The sequence below is a fragment of the Meles meles genome, chromosome 4, assembly GCF_922984935.1.
Source record: "Meles meles chromosome 4, mMelMel3.1 paternal haplotype, whole genome shotgun sequence".
NCBI lineage: Eukaryota > Metazoa > Chordata > Mammalia > Carnivora > Mustelidae > Meles > Meles meles.
This window is the reverse complement of record NC_060069.1, coordinates 44,430,560-44,458,312: the sequence shown is the minus strand read 5'-3', so window position 1 is coordinate 44,458,312 and position 27,753 is coordinate 44,430,560. Positions and strand designations below refer to the sequence as shown.

Sequence of the window (27,753 nt, the reverse complement as noted above, 5' to 3'; positions counted from 1 at the left end):
AGTGATGTATGGTATGGTGACTAACATAACACAGCATAAATTTTTTTAGAAAGGGACAAAAGCTTTACAACATTGGATTTGGCATTGGTTTATTGGATATGACACCAAAGGCAGAGGTAACAACAACAGAGATTAGTTTCCATAAATATTTTTTTTTTAATATTTTATTTATTTGAGAGACAGACTGAGAGAGCACAGCAGGGCAGAGGAAGAGGGAGAAGCAGACTCCCAGCTGAGCAGGGAGCCAAACATGGGACACAGTCCCAGCACTCAGGGATCGTGACCGGAGCTGAAGGCAGTCGATGGAGCCTGTGACTTTTGATCTCAGGGTTGTGAATTCAAGCCCCATGTTGGGTGTAGAGATTACTTAAAATCTTTAAAAAATAATAAAGTTTTGTATATCAAAAGACACGGTCTACAGAGTAAAAGGGCAGTCCACAGAATGGGAAAAATATTTGCAAATCATTTATCTAATAAGGGATTCATATCCAGAATATTTAGAGAACAAAAAAAAAGACAACTCAAAAATGAGGAAAGGACTTGAATGGACCTTTCTCTGAAGAAGATACAGCCACACAGCCAATAAGCACATGAAAAGATGCATAGAGTTACTATATGAGCCAGCAATTCTATTTCTAGTTATGGGCTGCTTTTTTGAAGAGATACTTGTACATTCATGTTTATGGTAGTATTATTCCCAATAACTAAAATGTGGAAGAAATCAAAGTGTCCATCAGTGAATGTTCTGATAAGCAAAATACGGTACATATATACAAAGGAAGGAAATTCTGCAGTATGTTCATGAATGATGGTTGCAGGCATTATGCTCAGTGGAATTAGCCAGTCACAAAAAGACAAATACTGTATGATTCCACCTTTATGAGGTACTCAGACTGGTCAGAATCATTTTTAAATAGGAATAGAATTTTGGTTTTTACAAAATAACTGTAGGGTTGGATGGTGGTAATAGTTGCACAACAATATGAAGATACTAATGCTAGCGAACTGTACACTTAAAAATGGTTAAAATGGTAATGTCTATGTTATGTATATTTTTTCATTATTTTTAATGAATCTTTTAAAATCCATGTAAATGTGCCACATTAAGAGATTTTAGGAGTAAAAGCATAGGATCGTTTTAATAAATGTAGGAAAAGCATTTAATAAAATAAACATTCATTCATGACAAAAAAAAAACATTTTTCAGACAATGAATAGAAGGGAACTTCCTTTATCTGATAAAAGGTCACTTACAGAATATCAAAGCAAATGTCATACTTAATGAAAAAATATCAGAAGCATTCTCTTTAAGTTGGGAACGAACTCTCATATACCCATCATCCAGCTGCAGCAATAATTATCAGCTGTGACCAATCTTGTTTCATCTATCTCCCTATCCCCCTACCCATCCACACCAGATTATTTTGACACAAACCCCAGACATTATATGATTTCATCCATATATTTCAGTATATATTTGAAAGATAAGAATTATGTTATTAGAAAACATCTCTCGTGGGCGCCTGGGTGGCTCAGTGGGTTAAGCCGCTGCCTTCGGCTCAGGTCATGATCTCAGGGTCCTGGGATCGAGCCCCACATCGGGCTCTCTGCTCAGCGGAGAGCCTGCTTCCCTTCCTCTCTCTTTGCCTGCCTCTCTTGTGATTTCTCTCTGTCAAATAAATAAATAAAATATTTAAAAAAAAAAAAAAGAAAGAAAACATCTCTTGTGTGTGTCACTTAAAATGATTTTTTATATCATCAGATAGTTCCAATTTTCCTGATTGTCTCATCAGTTTTGCCTATGGTTTTTTTTTTTTTTTTTTTTTCAATTTGCCTGAATCAAGTTCCAAATAAGATCTGTTTGTGACAGTTGGTTATTAATTCTTTTAATGTATGGATTCTCCCTCATTTTCTCTTTTTTTTTTCCCAGTTTGTTAAAGAAACCATGTCATTTCCTCTGCAGAGTTCTCCCCAGACTATATTTTGCTTATTGCCTTCTCATGGCATTGTTTCATGTGTTTATATATTATCTTTGTTATCCATAAATTGGTAGATAGATCTCTAAGCTATATCTTAATATGAAACTTTCATCAAAGTGAAAAACATCAAATTAATGGTTGGTTTTTTTAGCTGCCTTGAGCCAATGCAAAAATTTATTGAAACCCTCTGTCAATTCAAGCATACAGCTTAATATACCTAAAGTCACTGAATCTAATTTTTTATGACATTCATATTCTCAACAGAGCTCAGCTTTTCATGGTTTTATGCTTTATGTGTATCTTCTCCTTTGTCATCTTTTTTCAAGAAGGATTATAATGTACTAATTGCTAATTTCTAAATTTATTTGCATAGGGAAATGAATAAGCGTCTGACAGAAGAACAAGCCAGAAAGACATTTGAAAGAGCCATGAAACTGGAACAAGAATTTACTGAACATTTCACAGGTTGGCATCATGTGTGTCTGTGCCCTGACAGAATTTTTATTTGGAGCCATATAAACTGACCCATTGAACTTTGAACTATGCCCACATCTACCAGTAATTAATTACATGGCTAATACTATATATTAATACTATGTAATTAATACTGTGGTTTTCAGAATAATTCATCTAACCTAGGCAGTGGTGATGAGGAATCTTAAAAGTTAGTATTTCTTAAGTGGTTCATTAGGACATATTAGACTGGAGAAAAATAGATTCAGACTTGATTTCTTCTGTGAAAATGACTTTTCTGATCTTATGCTTTATAAATTTTGATCCATTTTAGGATATTATTGGTTTTTAAAAAATGAGTGGGTAGCAATTCCCAAATAATCTCTCATTCATTTTGTCCTTTAAATTATTCTTCAGGTGTTCACACTAAGTACATCAATTGCCATGATGGTGTAACCCATGTGCTTTTTTTCTTCTTTTTAAATAATTTCAGACTTAGAGAACATTCACAAGAGTAGTACCAGCAATTCTCATACACTTTTCACCCATATTTTCTAAATGTTAACATTTTATCACATTTCATTTTTTTCTGAAACATTGAAGAGTAAGTTGCAGGCAGATGCCCTTTTGCCTCTTAACTACTTCGGTGTATATCTACCAAATATGCAAAAGCAAAAATCACCAAATCTCACCTTTTGATCAATATTTAAAATTAAAATCCTTATATTTTTCAAGTAGGAAAATTACTGAAATGAGTGCCTATTACTAAGCAAACAATACATAAATGGCCTTTTGCTGGATGAATAACTAATTCTAAGGTTTCACTTCTGTTTCACCAATAATTGTTACCGTAAAGATAGACAATTAATGGAGTTTCTAATTTTGTTTAATTATTACAGCTATTGTACAGGGAGATACGCTGGAAGACATTTATAACCAAGTGAAGCAGATCATAGAGGAACAGTCTGGTCCGTACATCTGGGTTCCAGCAAAAGAAAAGTTATGAGGACTGATGTTTCTCTGTTTCTCTTTTCCACGATCTCATTTTCTCTGACACTGCTTTGCCCTTTCCTTCTGGAGTCTGTCTACAATACTCCTTCCACATTGAATCATATCCCACTCATCATGGTCTGCAGTTGTGCTTAGTTTTGACATCTAGGGTCTCCTTCAAGTTGTAGCATCTGTATTATTTTATGTCATTATTGGTTTGTGGCCATTTTTCAGAACTGAAGATGGAATGGCCTGACCAGCTATTAAGGATCTGGGGAGACTGGGAAATTGTGGTAAAATTCCTTAATGTTTAAGGGAAAGTAACTTTAAGAGATTTTCAGAAAAGCTTTATATACATTCTTTTCAAATTTCAGTATAAATGAAAGAAAAGTGGTGTTAATCAGTGATTTAGTAAACTTTGAGCAACAGTGCACGCTTAACTTTAATAGCATGGTTTGGCCAGTATAGTAACTTTCAAGTCCTTATCTCAATTGACTTGTGTTATCCAAATATTTCATTATAGACAAATAAGGAAAATACATTTTTTAATTTCAAAATTAATGTCTGCATTAACTTTCATAATTTCACAAAGGGATATTCATTTTTCAGAAGAGTTCTTCATGTCTTATTGTTTGAGGGTTTTTTTTTCTCAATACATTTGCTAGGAATAGCAGTGTTATAAATGTTTTTAATCTACTTGTGCAGCACTATTTATAGTGTCTTACAAAAGTTGTTCATACATAATGATCATCACATTTTCTGAATTGAGGCCATGTTTAGGTGCTAGGGGAGCTCACCTTTTACACATAAGGTTGAGGAAATTTCATAGACATAAATACAGACAGAACAGACATTACAGTGATGATGTAGTAATCATTATGGCAATGGAAAAGGAGTCCAATTCATAGTCTAAAACTTTAAATGTATTCTTAGGGATCAGATTTTAATGAATATTTTACCCACAGTAACTGCCTATTTTGTTATAATAAAATATATATATATATAAATATATATAAAACTTTCTTTAACTAAACTCTGTAACTATGGGAATTATTTTCTTTACATAGTTGCGCACACACACACAAACATATATATATATTTAAAATATATTTTTTCTTTTGCCACCTACTCTTAACTTTTTGTTTGGTTTTTAAATTAAATATTAATTGATTAGACTTTATCTTCCTTAATCATGTGAACTGAAAATGGGGGTATGGTGGTTGTGGAAAGAAACCTTTAGGGAAATTAGATTACATACAGAAGTACAGGCGTGTTCTCCTCTTTTCTACAAAAGTTTTCAAATGGTTCCTGGTTCTGTTTTGAGTTTGTTTTTTTTTTTTACTGCTTTTCTTGTCATTGGGTTTGGATTTGGTCTTCTGCCTCTCCTTCCAGTTCTCCTTTCACTAATAGGCAAATAAGCAAAAGCCTCATGTGTGTGTTTTCCCCTCAGACTGCACACCTTTTACCTCTTGTAGCTGCTCTGCACTAGAATTGCACAGATCTTCATGGAGAGCAATTTTAAGAGGTTTTAGTGAAAGGTAGTTATGATTTCAGAAATCAGCTTCTCTGGTCTTTTAATGTTTGGCTTCCCTTTGCTTTTTTGGAGTTGTTTATTAAATATGTGTTTTTGACAGCCTCCTCATTACAATTCTTAAATGAGTACTGGTTTGTAAAGGATTATTGACATTATCCATTCCATTTATGAGAAAGAGGAGAACAGCTAATAAACTTTGTTGTAAAATCCATATGTTAATGTGTCTTGAATTCTGAAAGAATATATTGTTTACAAGCAAACCTTTTCTGGAAACAACTTGGAGCATCGTGTAATTTATAAACTGGATTCATGGGCCATTAGGGAATCTAATCAAATTTTCTTCGGTAGGTCTTGGAATTGAGTATGTTAACACATTGAAATAAATACTATCGCAATAACAATAATTATACTAGGTCGTTACCAAACATAAAACAACTAGAAGAAAATTATTGTAAAATAACCTCAAGAGTCCCAGAAATCACTCTACCGCAAGACCCCAGCATAAGCCATTTTGAAATATTTACTGGTTACATGTTCTAAAATATCAAGAGGTTATAAAAATGATGCCATTTATCTGTTACAATGTGTATTACATTGCTTTTGGATGTCCTTGTCAAGTGATGTTTTTGTAAGAAAACACAACTTTTGTTCAGCTTTCTAGATTGTATAGAATTATTAATAAAAGTACTAATTGCTTAGTACTACTGTGTAACAGCTTTAGTATATTATCATTTAATTTTAAAAGATAAGAATTCAAGAATTACTAGCCCCACTGTAAGGCTTAAATGAAATCACTTGCCCAAGATAACTTAGCTCTAATAAATGGCAGTGCTTGGTATTTGCTCTGCCCCATGTTCTTTCTAATATATTAATGCTGCCTTGTTTTTCTGAGCCCCTACTATGTAAGGCACTATGACTCAGGTTAGTGCCCCTTTATAGAGACACCCTTAGATGAGGTCCTTGCCCAGAGTCACACAGTAAGTAAGGACAGATCCATAGAATAAGTCACTTCATATCACAGCTGTTTCTGGGAGACAAATCAGCCCAGCACCATCACAGTGACATACAAAAAACTTCTTTGGAACCAAAAATGGGGAGACGGGGCAAGGGTGGGGTAATGGAACAGTGTTCGTTAGGGGGAAAATCCATTAGTCTGATACAGAGAGAATAATAATATTTCAAATCTTTATAAGATATTCCATATTTTTACTATGTTTCATGTTTTTAAGTTGGCAAAAATTAAAATGCCTCTTAAATGTGACTACACATTTCTGGTTGCTTTTCTATTTCGCATCTTCCCACGGGTTTTCAAAAATTATGGAAACAAGCTTGCAGGAAAGACTCTCACACCTGGTAATACACTACATAGTATTTAAATTCCAAGATAGCAATTTGGAGGCTTACTCATGAGAAAAATTTGTTTACTAAAGTATTAAACAGTTTACTTCCAAAATTCTGTCTGGAATACTCCTAATTTATATGTGGCAAAATAAGCCCAGAGATCCCCATGTCTTATCCAAAGTTATACTACAAATCAGGAACAGAGCCAGGATTAGAACTTTTGATTCCAGGATCCTGAGACAGTGGTTTTTCTACCATCCAGTTCCTTTTCTTCCCATGCTATAAGCTGAATTTAGTGGGTTATTCAGTCCCTCAAGGTTTGAATTACTCATTAAAAGAAAGTAAATATCTATAAACCTAAAAGATTTTATTGCGGTGCTTCAGTTTGAAAGATACCAGGGGAAAACAACAAATGTCACTTTTCTGACCTAAGTTTAGATTATCTGGTGTTCTAGTCCAATGTCAAAGATTCCATTTATGTTCCTCCAGAATTGCACAGTATAGCTCCTACTGGCTTTGGCAGTGGAGTACTATAATGTGAAGGATGTAGGCTATGGAATCAGAGCTTAAGTGCTCACTTCGGCAGCACATATACAGAGCTTGACTTAAATACCAGCTCCGCCACTCACTGGTTATGTAACTAACCTTGGGCAAGTCATGCCATCCCTCTTTCTGTTTACTTATCTCTAAAATGGAGATATTTGAGGGCACCTGAGTGGCTCGCTCAGTTAAGTGTCCCAAGTCTTGGTTTTGGCTTGGGTCATGATCTTGGGGTCCTCGGGTTGAGCCGCAGCAGGCTCCGTGCTCAGTGGGGAGTCTGCTTCTCTCCCTCTTCCCTTCCCGCCTGCACATGCGTTCGCTCTCTTATACACACACAACTAAAATAGAGATACAGAGATACTTTAAGAATAAGAAAGGAACTTAGCACACAGTACATTCTAAAAGTTAATTCCCTTTTCCTTTAGAATCAGAAGCCTGGAATTGTTGCAACTTACTTTGTACAGATTATCTTGAGACCTCATTTTAAATGGGATTTGAATGACATCTTGCAGGATTGTTTTAAGGGTTAAATAAAGTAATGTGTACAAAACAGTGATCATAGCATCTGATACTTGACTCTTCCTGCCTTCCTCTGGAGTATGTTTATGATTGGTAACAAAAGACAGAATAATATGGTCTACCGTTCTTCATCAACTATAGAGAAATTTTCTTTAATGGACTTTCAGTGAAGAAAGTATTTACATTTCAGTCCTTATAATCATGTTTACTCATCCCTACTCTGTCAGAGATGTGACTTTTGCCTACTCTACCTCAGTCTTGAACATGGGACTGGAAGACATCAAGACTTCATTAGCCATCCTCACATCTGCACAGTGCTAGACACAACAGTACCTAACAGTTTAATCTCTATTGAGAGTCTAGGAACAGGCCTGGAAAAGATTATTTAAATCACCCAGGTAAGATACATTTTCTTTTATTCAGTTTGACATAGAATAGTCACTATTTATCCATGATTACTTTCTCTGACTGCTACCAGCTCTTTCTTCATATGGTTACCTGAGAGTTGCCAAAACAAATCCTGGTCTGCCAAACAGCAGTGTGGACAGCACAGCATTTGTGGTCAGGTAAACTGATGTCGTTTGAAACTTAGGAACAGGCACCAAACCTGACCAGGGAGAGTTTCACAGTACAATTTTTTCTAGTAGTTTTTATTAGTATAGTAGAAGGAGACCAGAAGACAGTGAAGGCTGGAATTCTCTCCCACTACCTTTTTTTGTTGTTGTTTACTTGTTATTGAAGTATACATATATAAAATGTAGAAATGTCATAAGTGTACATATACCTCAATGCATTTTTACAAACCAAACCAACACCCACATAATCAGAATGAAGCTCAAACAGAACATGACCAGCCCCCCAGGTACTCCGCCACATCTCCCTCCCACTCATTAGTCCTATTCCAAGGAAAGGCACTATCCTCTTTTTTTTTTTAAGATTTTATTTATTTATTCATGAGAGACAGAGACAGGCCGAGGGAGAAGCAGACTCCCCGCTGAGTAGGGAGCCCGACGCAAGGCTTGATCCTAGGACCCTGGAATCATGACCTGAGCCAAAAGCAGATGCTTAAGGACTGAGCCACCCAGGCGCCCCCCACCACCTTTTTTTAAGCTTTTATTTGGCAGAGAGAACGCAGTTAAGGCAGAGCAGCAGGCAGAGGGAGAGGGGGAAGGGGCTCTCTGCTGAGCAGGGAGCCTGATGTGGGTCTCCATCCCAGGACCCTAGAATCGACCTGAGCCAAAAGCAGCTGCTTAACCAACTGAGCCACCCAGGTGCCCCGCCCCTCGCTTTTTTTTTTTTTTTAAGATTTTATTTATTTATTTGACAGAGATCACAAGTAGGCAGAGAGGCAGGCAGAGAGAGTGAGAGGGAAGCAGGCTCCCTTCAGAGAGCCTGACGTGGGACTCGATCCCAGGACCCTGAGATCATGACCTGAGCCGAAGGCAGCGACTTAAACCACTGAGCCACCCAGGCGCCCCTCGCTTTTTTTTTTAAAGATTTTATTCATTCACTTGAAAGACAGAAATCACAAGTAGGCAGAGAGAGAGAGGAGGAAGCAGGCTCCCTGCTGAGCAGAGAGCCCGATGCGGGGCTCGATCCCAGGACCCTGGGATCATGACCTGAGCCGAAGGCAGAGGCCTTAACCCACTGAGCCACCCAGGCGCCCTGCGCTTTTTTTTTTTAAAGACTTAACTTATGTTAGTGAGAGAGAGCATGGTGAGGGAGAGAAGCAGGCTTCCTGACAAATGTGGAGCCCCCGGCAGGGCTCGATCTCACAACCCTGAGATTGTGACCTGAGCTGTAATCAAGAGTCAGATATTTTAACTGACTGAGCAATACAGGCACCTCCCTAATTTTATATCTTTTTAACTTACATACAGTAAAATTCTCTATGGTGTCCAGTTCTGAGAGTTTTGACCCATGTATATATAGCATGTAGTCACACCCAAAACTTCTAGTCCATAACTTCTCCTACCCCCAACCTGTGATAACCACTGATATTTTCTTAGTGCCTATAGTTTTGCCTTTCCCAGGATGTCCCCTCAATGGAGCCATATCCTATAAAGTACTTTGGGTGTGGCTTCTCAGACCTAGCAAAATGCATTTGAGGTTCATCCAGGTTGCTGCAGAAATCAAGTTTGTTATTTTCATTGCTAAGTAGTAGTCCCTTTTATGGATGTATCATTCATTTATCTTTCCCTTCACTGAAGGACTTTTGGATTGTTTTCAGTCTTTTCCACTATACTTTTGTGCTCTTTGCAGCTTTAGGTCTGCAGGAGCAAGAACCAGAACCAGAAATGGGTTTCTGACCTGACAGCTGTGACAGGCCCTCCCACCTCTACCTCTCTCTCGCTCCAGTGAGCATCCACACATTTGGGCAGTTGTACAGGAGCTTATTATCCTAAAAACTTTAAATGCAGGATAATATATCCCAAGAGCCTGTTTACAGAACAAAATTATATTTAAAGTAGGAGAGTACAAGAGTAAGTAATTTCAAGTTTTTAGATTTTCAGATTCCCAGGAATAATACTCAGATGGTCCAAAAGCTGGATGTGCCAGTGACCCGTGCCAGGTTCTCATTGCTAGTGTCCAAAGGGAGATAAATGTAGTCTACTTAGGATAGTAGTAGATGAGATGAAAACAGTCTGAGAAACCAATGGAAACATTTGTTGAAGGTGAGATTAATAGCCTTACGATTTAGGGAGCAGTCCTGAGACAGCCCTAATCTTTCAAGAAAATCTTGTTTGTTGAACACCAAAGGATTGTAGTTTGTGTTTTAAATTAATGACTACCAATTTCTCTTAGCTGGTAACTTCTCTGTATCTTAAAAGTTACTAATATTCTATGATTAACAAATCTAATTCCAATGCAGCATATTTTTTTTAAGATTTTATTATTTATTAGACAGAGATCACAAGTAGGCAGAGAGGCAGGCAGAGAGAGAGGGGGAAGCAGGCTACCTGCCAAGCAGAGAGCCCGATGTGGGGCTCAATCCCAGGACCCTGGGACCATGACCTGAGCCAAAGGCAGAGGCTCAACCCACTGAGCCACCCAGGCACCCCTCCAATGAAGCATATTTGAGGAATCCTTGACCCAGAGCTGCCCCTCCCCTTCACTGACGCATGCAGATAGCACAACTGGCCTTGTCTGTGTTCGGCATCCGTATCGTAATATGACTTGATCTCTCTTGTGTATTTTCAAAAACAACAACAATAACAACATTAGGTCATTCCTCTTAATTGGTGCCAAGCTAAACCTTAGGAACTACTGGTGTTACCCAAAATAGGAATAAGACATTCAAATTGAGCATATATTCATCCCTGTTTCTGCAAATCAACTGTTAATGACCAGTCTCATTTGGACAGTTTTTACCTACAGTAAAATGATTTTTTAAAAACTGTATAGAAGTCTGTGCACAAAATAATTAGCATGTGAAACAAGACATGGTGAATTCTCTGATGGAAGAAAAGATTAGAACAAGTGATCTAATCTTTCTTTAGGATGTCTAAAATCAGGTTCATTCACCTCACAGATGGGAGGGCTAAAGACAAGACTTAAGTCCCATATGTTTCACACTATGAATCTCTATGAAAAGGTTTTCTAAATCTTGTGACAGTCATTTGATCAAAAATACCACTTCCCTAGTGGTATTTAAGACTAGAAAAGATGTCTTAATAATCCCTTTCTTTCTCTCTGAAAGTTTAGTGCTTGCTTCAGATCTAGTTTATCTGACATTCCTTACTTACTCTTACTAGGAAAAAACTTTACTAACCTTTTAACTATTTTTCTACCAGTAGCTAATAATGGTTGTGCTTAATATAGAATATTCTCTCCATCACCCACATTTTAACCTTAATGCTTTTTGACATTTCTCTTCCCCAAATATTGTCACCAAATATTGATTATTCCTTAATGTCATATTTTTCTTGCTATTTCTTTTTTTTATTTTTTAAAAGATTTTTTATTTATTTCACAGAGAGAGATGACAAGTGGGCAGAGAGGCAGGCAGAGAGAGGGGAGGGAGCAGGCTCCCCACCGAGCAGAGAACCCAACACAGGGCTCGATCCCAGGACCCCCGAACCATGACCCAAGCCTAAGGCAGAGGCCTCAACCCACTGAGCCACCCAGGCGCCCCTTCTTGCTATTATTTCCACTGTCATCACTCTAATCCCTAACCCACCCACAACTCCAAGGGCTGATTCCTGAGGTGGCCTCTTAATTCATCTCTCAGCCTCTTAATTTGCTCCCTTGCTGACCCAGCCATCACCAGATGACTTCTCCTAAAATGCAGCTTGGATTGTGTTTCTCTTCAGTGACCTTCACAGGTCCCAAATCCAAACCAATTAACTTACCTGTCTAATAGAGTTTGGGAACATAGTATGAGATCCATCAGTCATCTCCCGCCACCTACCTCTCCAGCCGTGTATCTCAGCAGTTCTTGCCTGTGGCTGTTAGTCATGCAAAGCCCTGCCTTTCTTCAAGGCCCAGCCTAAATCCCTCCTCCTGCAGAAGACTCCCCCGTTACAGCCCTGGACCCTGAACGCCTGCAGTGTGTGTACACTGGGGGTCCACCGAACACCAAGGATGTTCTCCCTGTGCTGCTTCTACCTCTTTAGGTGTTTGGTCTGTCTCAGATTGGGTGGCCTTCTCCTTGTGTTCGTCTGCCCCAGTTCGGTACCCACGGCAGGAGACCAGAGTACACAGCTTGTGGGCCTCTCGTGCAGCAAGACAGTCTGCACCGCCTTGGCTTTTCATGACCCGAGAAGATCACCGTGTAAGTGTTAGTGGCCACTTCTTTTGCAAATTGGTCAGAGTTGGGAGGGGAGAGTGAATGGGAGTGAGTAAAACAGTCTGACTACAGATCTCTAAATCAGCCAAAGTTTTTTATTCAATTATAGTCCTTTCTGGTCCCTGGTATAGTAGTTTTCCTTCCTGAACATGCTTTGTGATTTTTCTCTTTGTGTCAATTTTATCTTCCTTGTGAATATGTTTTCATGGTAAGTCATCTGAAACCCTCCTTGGAAGTAGCTGGGGTAGGAATAACTCCTTTGTGAGTCTTAGTGACAGAGCCAAATATAGTATTCTTGATCTTATTTCTTTATTCTTTAGCTTCTTTTATACTGGTTTCCACTCATTAAATCTTTTTTTTTCCCCTTTTTATTAATTTTTTCAGCGTAACAGTATTCATTCTTTTTGCACAACACCCAGTGCTCCATGCAAAACGTGCCCTCCCCATCACCCCCCACCTGTTCCCCCAACCTCCCACCCCTGACCCTTCAAAACCCTCAGGTTGTTTTTCAGAGTCCATAGTCTCTTATGGTTTGCCTCCCCTCCCCAATGTCCATAGCCCGCTCCCCCTCTCCCAATCCCACCTCCCCCCAGCAACCCCCAGTTTGTTTTGTGAGATTAAGAGTCATTTATGGTTTGTCTCACTCATTAAATCTTATATTAAGTGAAACAGATGGAGATTTATTAATGGCATAAAAACTCTATCTCTGGGGCTGATCTCGGAGCCCACTAATCCTCCTTTACATTTTAAATTCTGGGTTGCAAGGAAAGTTTTCAGGAGAAAAAAATACTTACTTGTTTGATATTAAAATAATAAGACAAGCTCTGGGATGCTGGACTTACATTTGAATGCAGGTTTGACTCAGAGTTTTTTCCACCCCTCTTCTTGCCCATTTCCAAGGAGGAAGCCTCATCCCTTTTCCTTTAAGATTACCCTCTCCACTTGTCCTCCTGATCTTACTTCTTACATCCTCTTCAATTATCCCTCCCCCCACCCCATGCCTTTTCCTGTATCTTTAGTCTCCTTCCTGCATGGCTTACTTGTGCTCTGATTATATGATCAAATCTCTCCTATCCTGATGCCTGAGTGACTCAGTGGGTTAAAGCCTCTGCCTTCAGCTCAGGTCCTGATCTCAGGGTCCTGGGATCGAGCCCCGAATCAGGCTCTCTGCTCAGCGGGGAGCCTGCTTCCCTCTCTCTCTGCCTACTTGTGATCTCTGTCTGTCAAATAAAATCTTTTAAAAAAAATCTCTCCTAACCTATAAAAACTTTCCATTGACTCCTAATCCCCTTGAAGCAATCTCTCTCCTCTGCCTTTCTTAAGCCAAATATCTTTAAAGAGACACTCTGTCCACTTTCCATTGATTTATAATAATAATGATTTGTTGAATGCCTACTGTATTTTAGACATGAAGCTAGACATTGGGAATGATGGCAGATGAGCCACTACCCTGCTCTCATGAAGCTCAGCCTCCTGGCTAAGCCTCAGCCCTTGCCCTTGCCCTCCCACTGAACCTGCTTGGACAAAGCAGCCTGTGGACCTCATTTGGGCCTGTGGAGCCCAAATTCTGTGGCTCTTCTCAGTCCTTCCCCCTCAGCAGCATGAAACACATGAACAGTAATTAGTAACATCCTAAAACTTAATAGAAATCATCCTCCATACTCAAGACCCTGTGTTGAGTACAGAGAAGAACAAGCCCAGAATCTGCCTATGAAAAACTTACACACAGAGCCTCAGGTAGCCCAAGTGACCAGGGCTCCCCTAAGTGAAGCTTCCTGGGGAAAACACTTTTTTAAGAGGCAAAAGCTCGTATTCACAAAACTTGCTCAACATATCTACCATTGATCTCAACAAACAAATTCAGGTGTATTAGCCAGTCAGCAAGTACATGGTGGACGATGTCAGGAGTGAGATCATAATACCCTCTGATAACACATTTACTGCCGAAATGTTGACCACTGCTAATACTCTCTGTGCATACCAGTCCATTCAAGGGCTCTCCAAATAAAAAGAGTCTGGGCTTATTCTTAATTAGTCAAAGACATCACAGCCATAGAAATAGAAAAATATAAACCATGGTTTATTGAGATGAAAAAATATGAATTTTCCTAAGATTCTGGGTAAAAGAACTGTGCGTCCATATTTTGCTGGTTCATTGGCCCACAATTGTCAAGAGAGGTTCTCCACCTCCTGTCATCAAAGGCCCCTTCTTTCTGAGTCCCCAGAGACTATCTTTAATGTGTTCCATCCCATAGCATCTGCTATTGTATCTCAGTTCCCTGGCAAGCAAGCTCCATGTGGGGTGGGGGCACCCTGAATCCAGACTCAGATCTGTGTCTTTGGCAGAGTGTAGTAGAGTTCTTTGTATTTCATGTTATGGAGTAGAGTCAGGGAGAGAGAGGTAGTCCCAAAACAGTTGTTTAGGTCCCAACATGTTATAGAAGTCTTACTGAAACTAGTTCTTGTTTCTAGAAGGAAGCTCGAAGGCACTCTTCCTTTCCTCAGTCCTCAGTATGAGTCCAGAAGCGGGCCCAAACTATGCTCAGTGCTTCTGCTCCACTAAACAGCTGTTTTTAGGTTAAATTACTGGGTCATTATTCTCCCACTGCATCCCACCCATTCCTCTGATACACCCAGGGATGTCCTTCCCTCAGAAATAGCAGGATCCAGGCTCAAGCCAAATCAAGAGTTCCCCATTACATATAGGTATCTATGTGTGTAACTGCCATGGCCAAAGCTGTGTCCGTGCTACGACCAAGCAAATGAATCAGACATAGAAGCCTCTAGAGCCCAGAGACAGCAAGTTCACTGGTGAGTCACAGTTGGGAAATGACTCTCCAGAGATAGGGAAAGGACCTCATTGCGAAATTGCTCACCCAAGCTCTTAGGTTGTAGCTGCCTAGGTTTTGCTAGAGGAGTATCTTCATGAACAAAGGTACTTGCCAGTACCTTCTGGTTGCTCCCGGACTACAACAAAATGAGCCTTTTCATCCTCATGGTCAGGACGGTGAGACTTAGTAAGGACGCTTCTATTTATTTCATCCTCTCAGGACAGGCCATAGTCCCTCTGCCAGGGCCACCTACTAGGCTGTTTGTGTGACTCAGAAAGAGGGGCCTCCTGATGGATTCAGCTCAGAATGGAAAAACAGCTTCCCGTACATGTCCCCGTCCGATTGTCCAGAGCAGACATCTTTTGGGGGAGGAAGAACGGCACATCAGAGCCATCATGACCTATCTTTTCCATATCCCAGAGAGCGGAGGACGAACCCGCCCAAGGCCACAAGGTGAGCCAGTGATCACAGAAGAACAAGGTCAGGTCTCCTGAAGTCCAGCCCGTGGAACTGCCACGGATCATCTCAGGGTGTGAGAAGCAGCAGCCCCCTGCCCCACGGAGCAGACTAGGCTCCAGGACTCAGACACCCGGATATTTCTCTCATACTCAGTGTTTTTACTACCTGTGTCCTCTATCCATGACAGGGAGGCTCTCATTCCCGGGTACTTACAAGAGGGCAATGACAAAACATAAGGACACAAATGGAAGCAGAGAAGTGAGTCAGAATTTCGACAGCCCACTCCCCACTTCCGGTCTACCTAGAACAGTGTTTCTCAGACTGTGCTGTGCACGGAAGTGGAAGCATACATAGCTGGCCCTACCCCCAGAGCTTTGATTTAGCAGATCAGAGGTGGGCCTGAGAATGTGCATATCTGACACGTTCCTGGAGGGGGGATGTGCCCAGGCTGTGGGGTCTAGGGCACACTTTGAGACCCCGAGGCCTAGAAAAATAGACAACTCAGCCTTTCCTCCCTCATCTTCTTCCTTCTCTTTCTCCTTTCATGTCCCTCTCTGTCCTTTTCTGCTTCTTCCTCCTCCCCCCCCCCTTTTTTTTTGGTCTTCTTCCCATCTTTCAAACATGATGGGATGAGCCAAGCTGCCAGGGCTGCGGGTTCTAGTTCCAGCTCTGTCACTTACTAAATGTGTGACCGCAGGGTGACGTCACTTCCCTAGCGTAGGCCCAAGGAGAGACAGCCCTACCCCCACCCTCCCAGCCCCTCCCCAGAACACAGCCACCCGGGCTCATCCCTGTATCACCAGACACTGTGCGTTATGTACTTGCGTAGAGGCTGGTGAATGAATGTGCTGGTCTTTCAACTTGCAGTCCAGACTCTGGGAATCGACTTCTTCCTTCCAAATCTGAGCTTCTCCCTCTTCAGTTGCACATGATATTAAGGATCCTTCTAGAACAAGGGGAGGGGAGGATGGTTGAGGGGAGAGCTCTCTAGAACAGCCTGTGAACTGGGGTAATCAGACCCCCAAACAGGCACCTGACATTCAGGGACAGAGGAGTACCGGGGACCCCGAGTGCCAGCGGCTAGACTCGGTCACTAAGGGCGGCCGAGGTTCCAGCAGGGGGCGCCAGAGAGAGGGCCAAGACCCGCGTGGTCCTCCCAGGTGTCCAGCCTGGGGTGGGCGGGTGCGCCCGAGGGGCGTGGACCCCGCCAAGGCACGCCCCGGCCGCGCTTAAGTAGGGGCAGACCAGGGCTAAGGAGGAAGGAGGGGGAAAGCCCCGGCTGCTGCTGACCCGGCCGGACCTAGAGCTAGACCCTCCCGGACGCGGCCCGGCCTCCCCCGCTAGCGCCCGACCGCGCCATGCGGAGCCGGAGCGTGATCCTGTGGCTCTTCCTTGCTCTGCGCACAGGTGAGGCCCGGCCGCCTGGCCTTGGGAGCAGGAGCTGGGGCGGGGAGCCTCCAGTTGTCTCAGCCTCCCGAGCAGGGTCTCGGGGAGTGTGTCCTGAATCCGTATCTCCCCGGAAAGGGGGGAGGCGTAGAACGGCGCCAACCGCAGCTGAAGGCGGCCGAGGGAACTAACTCTAACTTCAGCTGCCTGTGATGTCTGGAGGGCTTCTTGGAGGAGACGGCATTGACATGGGCCTTGAAAAAGCGGGGCCTTCTGACTGGCCAAGGAGAGGAGCAGTCGGAGGCGTGGAGGGGAGAGCCTTAGAGGGTCAGGAGGAGAGCTGGGAGGATGGACGCTTTTGATAGGTGTGGACGCTCCAGGAGGGTTTGGGGGCCAAAGCCCCTTTGCTTCTCCCGAGTCCCCACGAGAGAAGATTCTAAGGGACTGGAAGGGAGGGGCGGAAGATGCGACCTGGAGCCAGCCCCAGGGCGCCCTGCAAGGTGCAAGGAGGAGGAACTTGCTGCGGGGTCTTCTCCTGGTGTCTGCACCACCTCCTCCCAAGGCAGCCAGGGCCCAGCGCAGTGAGGGGTGAGGTTGGGCCTCCAGGAGCTGCTGGCAGGGTAGCCGGACACCGGACCGCCTCACCACAATGACTTCATGAATACACTGGACCCACCACTGCAGTCCCAAGTCTGCAGTTGCCCGCCTGGCCTACCAAGGGGCAGTCCTGGGGCTCTGGAGAGGGGGAGGCCATTTCACATTACAGGGTGCTGAGGGGAGTTGAGTCACAAAAGTTAGGCTGTGGAAGAACTTGCAGTCTTGATCCCTAGGGTGGGGTTGGGAAGGGCAGGCTGCCACAAGAGGATGGCCTGGTCCCTGGGGGCCCGGAACGGGACCCAAAGCTGGGCCACATGAGTGCTGGATGGAGGAGCTTGGGTCCGCAAAGGCATCCACCCCAAGGAAATCTGGCGCCACTTTTGCGGGGCCCCCAGGCTGGGAGCTCTCTGGGACTCTGACCTGGTCAGATGCCAGGACCCAGTAGGGAGGAGGGACCTAAGCAAAAGGCCACTGAGGACCGGTGCCTCCTGGCTCTTTATGTAGGTTTTTTTCAGCACAGAAGATGGATTTTCTCATCTGTGCTCTCAGATGACAAAGCAAGTTCAGAGAGGTCAAATAAGTTGCCCGAAGTCATCAGCTCCTTCTCCAGGAGCAGAAACTTAAGCTCAACCTGCTGATTTCTCAGCTTCCCCTAGGCAGGGGTTGGGGAGCCTGAGGGTGTATTTGTAATCACAGACACTCCAGGAGGCTGCCAGGCTCCTTGAGGGCCACCACCATCACCTCCCAGTCTCAATTCCAAGTTGGTGAGGAGGGCTGAGGGGACACTGAGTGAGAGACCCTACTGCCCTCTGGTTGGAGGACACAGAGGCCCAAAGGGGCCAGAACAGGGGCAGGAACTTGACTGGTCACGGAACCAAACAGGACTCCTCAGCCTCTTTCCACCCAGCAGGCTGCTCTCCAGGCCAGTGAGCAGGCTTGGGACTAGCTGAGTGCTACCCTAGGAGACGCACCCCCCAACCCCCGCCTTGGCCTCTGTAAAGTGCCAGGTCCTGAGCCGCCCCATCTGCCCCAAGTGCGGGGATGCATGTCCCTACACACACAGACAGACCTCTGTGGTCTGACACCTCTTTTTACCTCAGATCTCCCAGTGGGAGGGCAGGGCTATTGCACGGGACTGGCTGTGCATGCTCAGGGGTGGCACAGCTTCTGGGGGTCGGGGGCAGGGGCTGGGGATGCTAGGGGCGCTGGGCCTCTGGCCTCACGGGTCCGTGTCCCCAGTGCTCAGCGGGATGGAAGTGCGGTGGTGCACCACCTCAGACCCAGAGCAGCAGAAATGCGGTGACATGAGCAAAGCCTTCCAGGAGGCCGGGATCCAGCCACCCGTCGTGTGTACCCAGGGCACCTCAGTGGACCACTGCATCCAGCTCATTGCGGTGAGTCCCAGCCCCTCACTCCACCAGACAGGAGGGCTCTGACTCAGGAGGGAGCGCACAATAGCATCATTCACAGAGAAAGGTGCTTACTTCCCCTGCCAGGGCCAGGCGGAGGCTCTCCGGAGTTCCCCAGGCAACAAGGGCCGGCTTGTTTCCTGCCAGTGCCCAGCCCAGGCATGGGAGGCCACAGGGAGGAGGGCCCTGGCTCAGATGGGCCCCAGCAGGGAAAGGTATCGAAGAGGCAGAGTTTCCCTTCCACCAGGCCCCTGCTAGAGTGGGGACACTACCCACCCCATCAAGGGGAGCCCAGACAGCAGACCTCCCAGGGGCGGTTTTCCAGAATGGGGCTTGTGCAGTTTCTCAGGAAGGAGGAATGGGGCTCCCCGGCCTGGGTGAGTGAAGGGGGGGTTACAAAGAAGTGCTGGGCTGCAGATCTGCTCAGCTAGCCCTGATATTACTCAGAGCTCGGACTCCCTGGCAAGACAGGGTGTGGATGGAAGCCTGGGGACCCGGGTTTTCACTTCAGCTCAGCCCTTGATTTCTCCCCAAACCTCATCCAAGTCACACAGGGGCTGTGGGCTTAGGTAGGCTCCATGGTGAGGAAAGCAATTACACTGAACTAGAATTTTACCACGCACCTCGGGACACCGAATGGACACCTAGGCATACTGCCATTTGTGTCTGAAATGAAAAGGGCATTTCTGGGACTCAGTCTGCATTCTAGAAAACCTGAGAAACAGGCTAACAGTGGAGTCGGCGCTGAGAAACAGGCAAACGAGGGAGATTCCCTTTTTACTACGTGCCATTTTGTATGGCCTTATTTTTTTTTTTTTAACTATGGAAAGCCATTAGAAGCCCTAGAAAATTACTCATTTTTAAATAACATAATTAGAAAAACAAGGCAAGCCCTCAGCCCAGGAGAGCTGTCACCGAGGATCTGGTAAAGGGTAAGCCTTCTAGGCCCTGGTGGTACAAGGCCAAGCCAGGGCAGGGTTCCCGGGCCAGACAGAAAGGACCAATGTGGACCTCTCTGGCTTTTCAAGGGGCCCTGGGCAGACTAATGGATGCCCCTGAGCTCCTGGGTGACTGGGTCAGGGTGGCCAGCCTGCACTGACCCGCATGTTCCCAGCAGGCCCGGGAGGCTGACGCCATCACCTTGGATGGAGGAGCCATTTATGAGGCAGGGAAGGAGCACAGCCTAAAGCCCGTGGTGGGCGAAGTATACGATCAAGGTCAGAGGGCTGGGTGGGATGGGGGGTGGGGGGTAGGGGGGTCGGGGGGCGGGCTGGCGGGAGGAGAAGAGGCTGTTGTCTCTCTGCAGTGTGTCCTTGCTGCACCTGGCCTACCCGACAGCCCTCAAGCTGGTCAGGAGCCCTGTCCCCAGAACAGTCCTGGGATCCAGGCCAAACAAACCCACAGAGACCCCCGCAGCTAAGTCTCTCTTGACACCTCCCTCAGAGCAGGGATGCCAGAGATACAGAGGGCTGACCAGAGTCCATTCTTCCCTGTGGGGAGCCCATCACCCCTGTAACTTGCCCCCACAAGCTCTCACTGTGGGGCTGCCCCATGTCTGCCACAGAGTTGGGCTGAAGTTCAGCGGCCCTGTCAGAAGCAGCGGGAGGAGGAATAGAGTAGAGGAGTTAACTAGGACCTGAGAGCCCAACAAAGCAAGAACGCATCCCAGTTCTACCCATTCCTGTGAGCCTCTGTGACTTTAAACAGCCTTCCTTCCCTGACTGGAAAACGGGGACAGTGACACTTTCCTGTCACACAGACTAGATGAGTCAGCATGGGCACACCTGACCTGTGGTGTGTGCTTAGAAATAGGAGTTCTTTCCCAGTCCCTGCACCTCACCAAACACATGCCTCTAATTCAGCCGGCCTTTTGGAGCTCCCCCCCCACCTCTATTGTCCAGAGGGCTAGCCCCTGTCACAGCCCAGCTTGCTGTCACCCCCGAGACCACCCCCGAAAGGGCTTCTCTTTCCTGCTTTCCTGGAGCTCTGACTCAACACTGTTAAGATCCTGTCCTCTCCTGCTTTTTTGTCTTTGTCCTCACCACAGTGAGTCCTTGAGGAAGGGCCTGGTCCTCATCTCTGTAAAGCCGCTGGTACCTGGTACCTGGTACCCGGCACAGGGCTTCACTGGGCTGCTTGGTGAACTGATGACCGTCAGATGACACAGGACACAGTCTAAAGTGCAGCCCAGCCAGCATTTCCACTCAGGCCAGGAACTGCCCTGCCTCAGTGGCCCTCTTTAATTAATTCAGCACACTTTTGAGCCCTTGCTGCATGCCAATCATGAGCACGGAGTCATAATCAAAAGAGAAGCCAGTTCCTGCCCTCAGAGAGCAGGAGTCAGGTAGTGAACAAATAAACACAAAGAAGTGTAGTTAGCAGTGTGGGAGGTGCTTTGGAGGAAGTAGAGGCCACAGGAAGAAGGGAAGGAATGTGGGGGAACCTACTGAAATAGAGCAGACAGGAAGGCACCTCACTTCTCTGAGGTGGCTTTGCAGCTGAACCCTGATGAGGGTTCCAGGCGGGACAGAATTTGGTATATTCCAGGAATCAGAAAGAAAGGGCATGGTGGGTCCATCAGAGGGTGGGGACAGGCCAGGCTGCTTAGGTTGGCAGGGGGTTAGCTCAGCTGTGCAAGAAATAGCACTGGCTTTGTTTCTAGAAGTCCACTTCATTCTGACTGTGGCCATCCCACCACTACAGGGTAGTGGGGGGGGTGACTGGGGAGGGAGGATGTGATGCCTCTGGTCATCAGTCCCCGTGGATGAGTCATCCCTGTCTTGTCTGAATGGCCCGTTCTGGGCCACATTTGGCCCAGGGGAATCTTTTGCAGGGCTGCCCACCCACATACATCCCATTCACGGTTCTGAGAGATTTGAAATACTGATAGTTTCATGTATTCTCTCTCCTTCTCTCCCTCCCCTTTCCCCCTCCCTCCTCCTCCCTACATTCTCAGCACCTAGTGAGGTGAAGATCCTGCCTGCCCCATATGCTCCTCCCACCACTCTCTCCCCATAACCACAATAGCACCCCTCCATCCCTCTGCGTTCCCGTGGGGGCCTGGACTTGGGAGAACACAAGACTTGCAGGCTGCTTCTGCTCTCCGTGTGGCTACAGAGCCCCGCTGACAAATGTAGACTTAGCCAAGTCCCTGCTGGAAGGAAAGGAGAGGAATGAGCCTTGGGGGGATGGTGTCCACCATGTGAGACAGGAGGGGGCTGGGGTCTTCATGCTGAAACGTGGATTGTACCCACTTGTGCTCCCAGCAGCTGGGAAGCCCATGTACACCCCTGCACACTTGTACCCATGTGCACACGTGCCCAGGGAGCTGTGCACACACATGTGCACACATACACACCCGTCTCCCACAGCCTTCCCACCTGCGTTCCAGCCGCTCTCGTGGCTTCTCCCCTGCCACCCTCACTCCTCTCCTTTCCCTCCTCCTAGAGGTCGGTACCTCCTATTACGCTGTTGCTGTGGTCAAGAGGGGCTCCCACGTGACCATCAACACCTTGAGAGGTGTGAAGTCCTGTCACACGGGCATCAACAGGACGGTGGGCTGGAACGTGCCGGTGGGCTACCTGGTGGAGAGCGGCCGCCTGTCTGTCATGGGTTGCGACGTGCTCAAGGGTAAGGGCTTTGGGCCTGGCAGGGGCTTCCCCTGCAGGGGCTCTGGGTCTCCTTCCTGGCCACTGCCCTGACTTCCCCTGACGGGTGCCCTCTCTCGGGCTCCCCTTGAGACTCCCGTAATTAAGGAGCACCATTGCACCACCTCCAGGGCCTCTCCGACCCCAGGGGGGTGCTGTCACCCCTTCCTCGTTAGTGCTGGCCAGCCTGGGGCGGTCACATTGGAGCTCTGGTGGAGCAGCCCTTGGGGGTAGTTGATATATGACCCTCGCTCGCTCCTCCCTGGACCTAGGACACAGCCAAGCACAGGCCCACCCATAGCTGGGAGGGGGTGATGCCCAAGAAGCAGCTCTCACCTGCTGCAGACCTGTGCAGGTCCCTTTTTCCAGAAACACGTTCTCAGACAGATGAGAAACTTTTTTCAGGACCCCCAAACAAGCTGTCAGCTTGCACCCAGAAAGCTCACAACTGGGGAGAGACCTACGGCTCCCCAGTTGATTCACTTATAGTGAGAAGAGGGCTGTCCTGCAACTAGAATGTTCTCCTGCGGGAGTTGAGAGGGATCCGAGAGGGGTTGTCGAGAATAACACATGCTGGGGGAGTGAGCTGAAGCCCCAAGCGCCTGGCTGGAGTCCCCAGCTGTCAGCCCAGGGGCCGGGGCACAAGTCCTGCTTGTCCTGCTTTGGGCTTCTCCTGGCCACCCTGCTCTGACAGTCTGTCCACTGGGGGCTCCAGACGGTGATGTGGCCCCTGACCTCTCGGGGTCAAACTCACACCCCCAACGGTTCGTCCATGAGTGCAGCCTCCTGCTTTCCCCTCAGTGACCAGTACTTCAGGGGCTGGGAGTTGGTGGGAGAGCCCAGACTTCGCTGTCAGAGAGCGGTACATGTCAGCCCTTCCCAGCATGGCTGCCTTCAACTACACGACTGCCCTGTTGAACTTCAGTGCCCCATCTGTCAAACAGGTCAATGCAGAGTCCCAGACTGTGGCGCTGCCAGGGCTGCAAGAGCTCACTGGACTTTTCCATGCGATGTATGTCCCCGAGTACATCCTCGCTGCCTGGAGCTGCTGTTATTAGAGCTCGACTTCGTGCCCCTTGGGGTTACCTTGCTTTTGGCTGTGGCCGCCTGCACACACCTACACACAAACCGCTGTGTGCATACACATACACAAGCCTGTACAGCATGTGCCTGTCCGTGGACACATTCATAAACTGCTCCTGGCAGCTGCAACTACCGTGTCAACCAACACGACCCGCGGGAGCATGGAGGCCGGGTCCTCTCAGACAGTGGCCGGGGACGGGTGGTCTGGCAGTCAGTTGGTGCACGTATTGAATTTCCACTCCCCTGGGATGATGCCAAAAGAAAACCAGGAAAGGCAGCCCACTGGGGCAGAGCTGGGTCTAGCGGGCTGGTGCACCAGAGTCCTGCTCACCTTATGTGACGCTGAGGAGACCCGAGCACAAGATGAACGGTTGTGCACAGGGTGGACGCTGGGTCACGGCGCTGGCAGGGGCCCCGGGACTACGCAGATCTGACCGCTTCCCCATTGAGGCCTTCCTGCCCAGACCCCTGCCCTCCTCCTGTTTTGAAAAGCCTTGTCTATGAAATTGTAGGCATTACATCATAATTTCTTTTTCCCCCACTTTCATCAGTTAAGTATAACTGACTGGAAGCGAAACCTGCAGTGGGAGCAGTCAGTATGCAGGAGTCGGATGCGGCGGTTTGGGGATAACTGTTTCCTTCCCTTGAGCCATTTTAAAATTACACCACTCCAATGCCCCTTGCTGCTTTTGTGACCCCAGTTTGGGAATCACTGGCCCATCCCATTCCCCCGTTTTTTGCTCAGACTGAAGCTCAGAGGGTCCGGCACATCCCTGGGGGGTCCAGCCCCACTGCAGCCTGAGGGGGTGAGCCCTGGGGGGGGGCTGGTGGGTGGCTGACGGGCCTCCCTCTCCCTCCTCCTCCCCGCAGCTGTCAGCGACTATTTTGGGGGGAGCTGTGTGCCCGGGGCAGGAGAGACCAGCTACTCAGAGTCCCTCTGTCGCCTGTGCCGGGGCAACGCTGCTGGGGAGGGCGTGTGTGACAAGAGCCACCTGGAGAGATACTACGACTACAGCGGGGCCTTCCGGTGAGAGGGCGGGGGCGGGAGGAGCAGGGTGGGGGCCCTGGAGGCCACAGGGAGGGTGGAAAACAGCAGGGCACTGCGAGGGCCCCAGGGGAGTGGCCCCTTGGCTGCATCTCCTCAAAGCGCCCTTTATATAGTTCATGTGCCTCCTTAGTTTAAAAACGTCCAACTGGAATACGCCAGGCTGGGTTTGCTCACAAAGTCAACATGTTTGGTATTTTTAGAGATGAGGACTTAGAAGAAAATGGCAAAAACAGCCTTTAGTCACTTTCAGGTCCCCATTCTGGTGCCTCAGACCAGCAGGGAGGGTGGGGAGCATGCCAAAATGTGGCAGGAATCCCTGCCGTCTTGGTCTTCGGGGCTGGCCTCAGCTCTGCACCTGATTAGGGCTGGCACTTTGGGTAAGCCGTCCATGGGGCCAGAAGAGTCCCCAGCAGCTGTGGGACAGCTGCCTCTGTCCACAGATGAGGGCACCTCTCAGCAGGGCTTGGAGTGGAAAACTGCAGAGCCCCTCTAAGCGTCTTGGCCTTAGTGTTTCTACCTAGAGAGCCAGCTGGGGCCCCAAATGCCCAAATGGGCCCACCAGGACAGATCCCTCCATTCCAGAACAGGCCTCCCAGAGAGCAGAGGAGCTCAGCCCCATCCAGGCTCACAGTTTCTGTCCACAGGTGCCTGGCGGAAGGGGCTGGGGATGTGGCCTTTGTGAAACACAGCACGGTGCTGGAGAACACGGATGGTGAGTGGGAGGGGCCGGGCCCAGGGAGCAGCATCTCGGGCCCTGCAGCTGTCCCTGGAAGGAAGAGAGGGGTGTTCTGAGAGGAGTTCAAATGGCTCCGTGGGGCGAGGGGGGCTGGTAGACATGTCTGCCCTGCTCTGCTTTGTGTCTGGCACTGGCTTCCACTTTAAGACTGGGCCCCAGTTGTGCAGAAACATTTGCAAGTCTCTGCATGAATCCTCTCCTACTCTTCCTCCTCCCGTTATCTGGAGAAGCCATCCATTCCTGATCCGGTAAGATCGTAGTAAACGGGGTTAGTGTTATGTGTAGATCCACTGTATTGTCATTTAATTTTTTTAAATTTTGCAATAATTGAGCTTTAGAAAAGTTGCAAGAATAATTCAGAGAACTCCCATTTTTTCCAAAGATTGATTTATTTTAGAGAGAGTAGGGGGAGGGTTAGAGGGAGAATCTCAAGCAGATTCCCCACTGAGCCCAGAGCCTGCGCTGGATCCTGAGATGGTGACCTGAGCCAAAGTAAAAGATGTTTAGTCAACTGAGCCACCCAGGCAACCTCCCACCCCCGTTTATTATTTTTACCCAGATTCCAACTTCAAGCATTTGCCACATTGGATTTATCATTCTTTCTATATTCATATGTATTCTTTGAGAATACATTTGCCTGCATCACACCCTTTAATATTTTAGTGTGTGTCTCTAATAACAAGGAGATGTGGACCTAGCCACAGCACAGTTACCAAATTCAGTAATTGTAACGTTGACACAGTACCATTATCTAATCTATAGCACATAGTCCAGATTCACTACTTGTCCCAATTCTCTCCTTTGTAGCAATTTTTTTGAGGTCCAGGACCTAATCTGTGATCACACACAGTAATTAGTTGTAGTTCTTTTTAGGTTCCTTTAACTGCTGAGCAGTTTCTCGATCTTTCTCTGGTTTTGTGGCATTGACATATTTGAAGAGTCAGGCCAGTTACTTTATTGAATCATGCCCTAATGTGGATTTGCATAAGGATCATTTATTTGAGATACAATTTGCATGCAACAGAATGCACTCTTTTTGAAGTACATGTCCATGAGTTTCGGCAAAAACACAGGTGTATAATTACCACTGCAATCAAGATAGTGATTGTAACTAACCTTCCACCCTGTAAGTTCCTTGATGCCCCCTTCTGGCATTCACCAGTCACTTTTGTCTCCCTCTAGTTTTGCCTATTCAATAATGTCTGATCATTGTCTTTTTTTTTATCATCATCTTTTTTTTTTTTTTGACAGAGATCACAAGTAGACAGAGAGGCAGGCAGAGAGAGAGAGGGAAGCAGGCTCCCTGCAGAGCAGAGAGCCCGATGCAGGACTCGATCCCAGGACCCTGAGATCATGACCTGAGCTGAAGGCAGCGGCTTAACCCACTGAGCCACCCAGGCGCCCTCATCATCTTTTTTTTTATCATAACCTTTACCTTTAAAAGCAGAAGGTCTGTCATGTGGTCTTGACATTCAAGAAGACAAACAATAGGAGCCAGATTTGGAAAAGAGAAATGATTTGAAAAAGAAGGAAGCACGTAGGATTATCTCCAGGGCAAGATGATGGAGGAAATGGGCAGCCGGGACTTGGGCTTCAAGATCAAGCAGGGCAAAATGTCAGAGTTGGAGAAAGAATAAGGGTGTATTGGGTTAAAGTTCACTGTTTTTTAAATTAATTAATTTATTTATTTAAAGGGAGTGGTGGAGGCAGAGGGAGAGGGAGAGAAAGAATCTCAAGCAGACTCCCACTGAGTACAGAACCCAGTGCAGGGCTAGATCCGTGCCCCCAAGACTATGACCTGAGCTGAAATTGAGAGACCCTAAGTCAGCTGAGCCATCCAGGTGCCCCTAAAATCAGCTTTTTAAAAATGTTGATGGTAGGGGTACCTGGGTGGCTTAGTTGGTTAAGCATTCAGCTCTTGATTTCAGTCATGATCCCAGGGGCCTGGGATCAAGTCCTGCATTGGGCTCCTTGCTCAGAGGGGAGCCTGCTTTTCCCTCTCCCACTGCTCCTTCCCCAGCTTGCCTGCACGCTCTCTCTCCCTCTTTATCTGACAGATGAAATCGTTTAAAATTTTAATTAAATAGGATAAAATGTTGATAATTTAAGGAAGTCTAAGGAGATAATTTTTTAAAGACTACCTTTATGCAAATGATTGGTAAGAGCAGAAACGGGAATTGACATTCCAACTGTTCGAAGACCAGGAGTGGCAGATTGAAATAGCTGAACGGTGCATTTGCGTTTTGGGGAAGGCCAGACCATCCCCCAGAGCTCCATACAAAGGCTTTGCAGCAGATGAAAAGCAGAGAGCTGGGGAGGGAGGCAAGAATGACACAGTGATTGCTAAGAATGCTCGAGACCATCACACAGGCCTTAAACCTCGACCTCCGTGGAGGCTTCCAAACTATAACT

At 46.5% G+C, this 27,753-nt stretch overlaps 2 protein-coding genes across 22 annotated transcripts in view; both read left to right on the top strand.

Moving 5' to 3' along the window:
* Positions 1-5,657, top strand: part of DLG1 (discs large MAGUK scaffold protein 1) — a 257,847-nt gene extending 252,190 nt beyond the window's left edge. For all 17 annotated transcript variants that reach the window (XM_046001681.1, XM_046001679.1, XM_046001684.1 and 14 more), the window contains 2 exons: positions 2,353-2,444; positions 3,332-5,657. In XM_046001681.1, the coding sequence (XP_045857637.1) occupies positions 2,353-2,444; positions 3,332-3,438 (199 nt within the window). In that variant the 3' untranslated portion in view covers positions 3,439-5,657. The remainder of the gene's footprint in view (positions 1-2,352; positions 2,445-3,331) is intronic.
* A 2,006-nt stretch (positions 5,658-7,663) lies between these two features.
* Positions 7,664-27,753, top strand: part of MELTF (melanotransferrin) — a 33,769-nt gene continuing 13,679 nt past the window's right edge. For 2 of the 5 annotated variants that reach the window (XM_046003553.1, XM_046003556.1), the window contains exons 1-6: positions 11,478-12,130; positions 18,658-18,812; positions 19,945-20,044; positions 22,275-22,457; positions 24,428-24,584; positions 25,250-25,317. In XM_046003553.1, coding sequence (XP_045859509.1) covers positions 11,941-12,130; positions 18,658-18,812; positions 19,945-20,044; positions 22,275-22,457; positions 24,428-24,584; positions 25,250-25,317 — 853 coding nt within the window. In that variant the 5' untranslated portion in view covers positions 11,478-11,940. Of the gene's footprint in view, positions 7,755-11,477; positions 12,131-15,106; positions 16,843-18,657; positions 18,813-19,944; positions 20,045-22,274; positions 22,458-24,427; positions 24,585-25,249; positions 25,318-27,753 lie in introns of those variants that run through there. The other 3 variants (XM_046003554.1, XM_046003551.1, XM_046003555.1) reach the window with 3 other exon arrangements.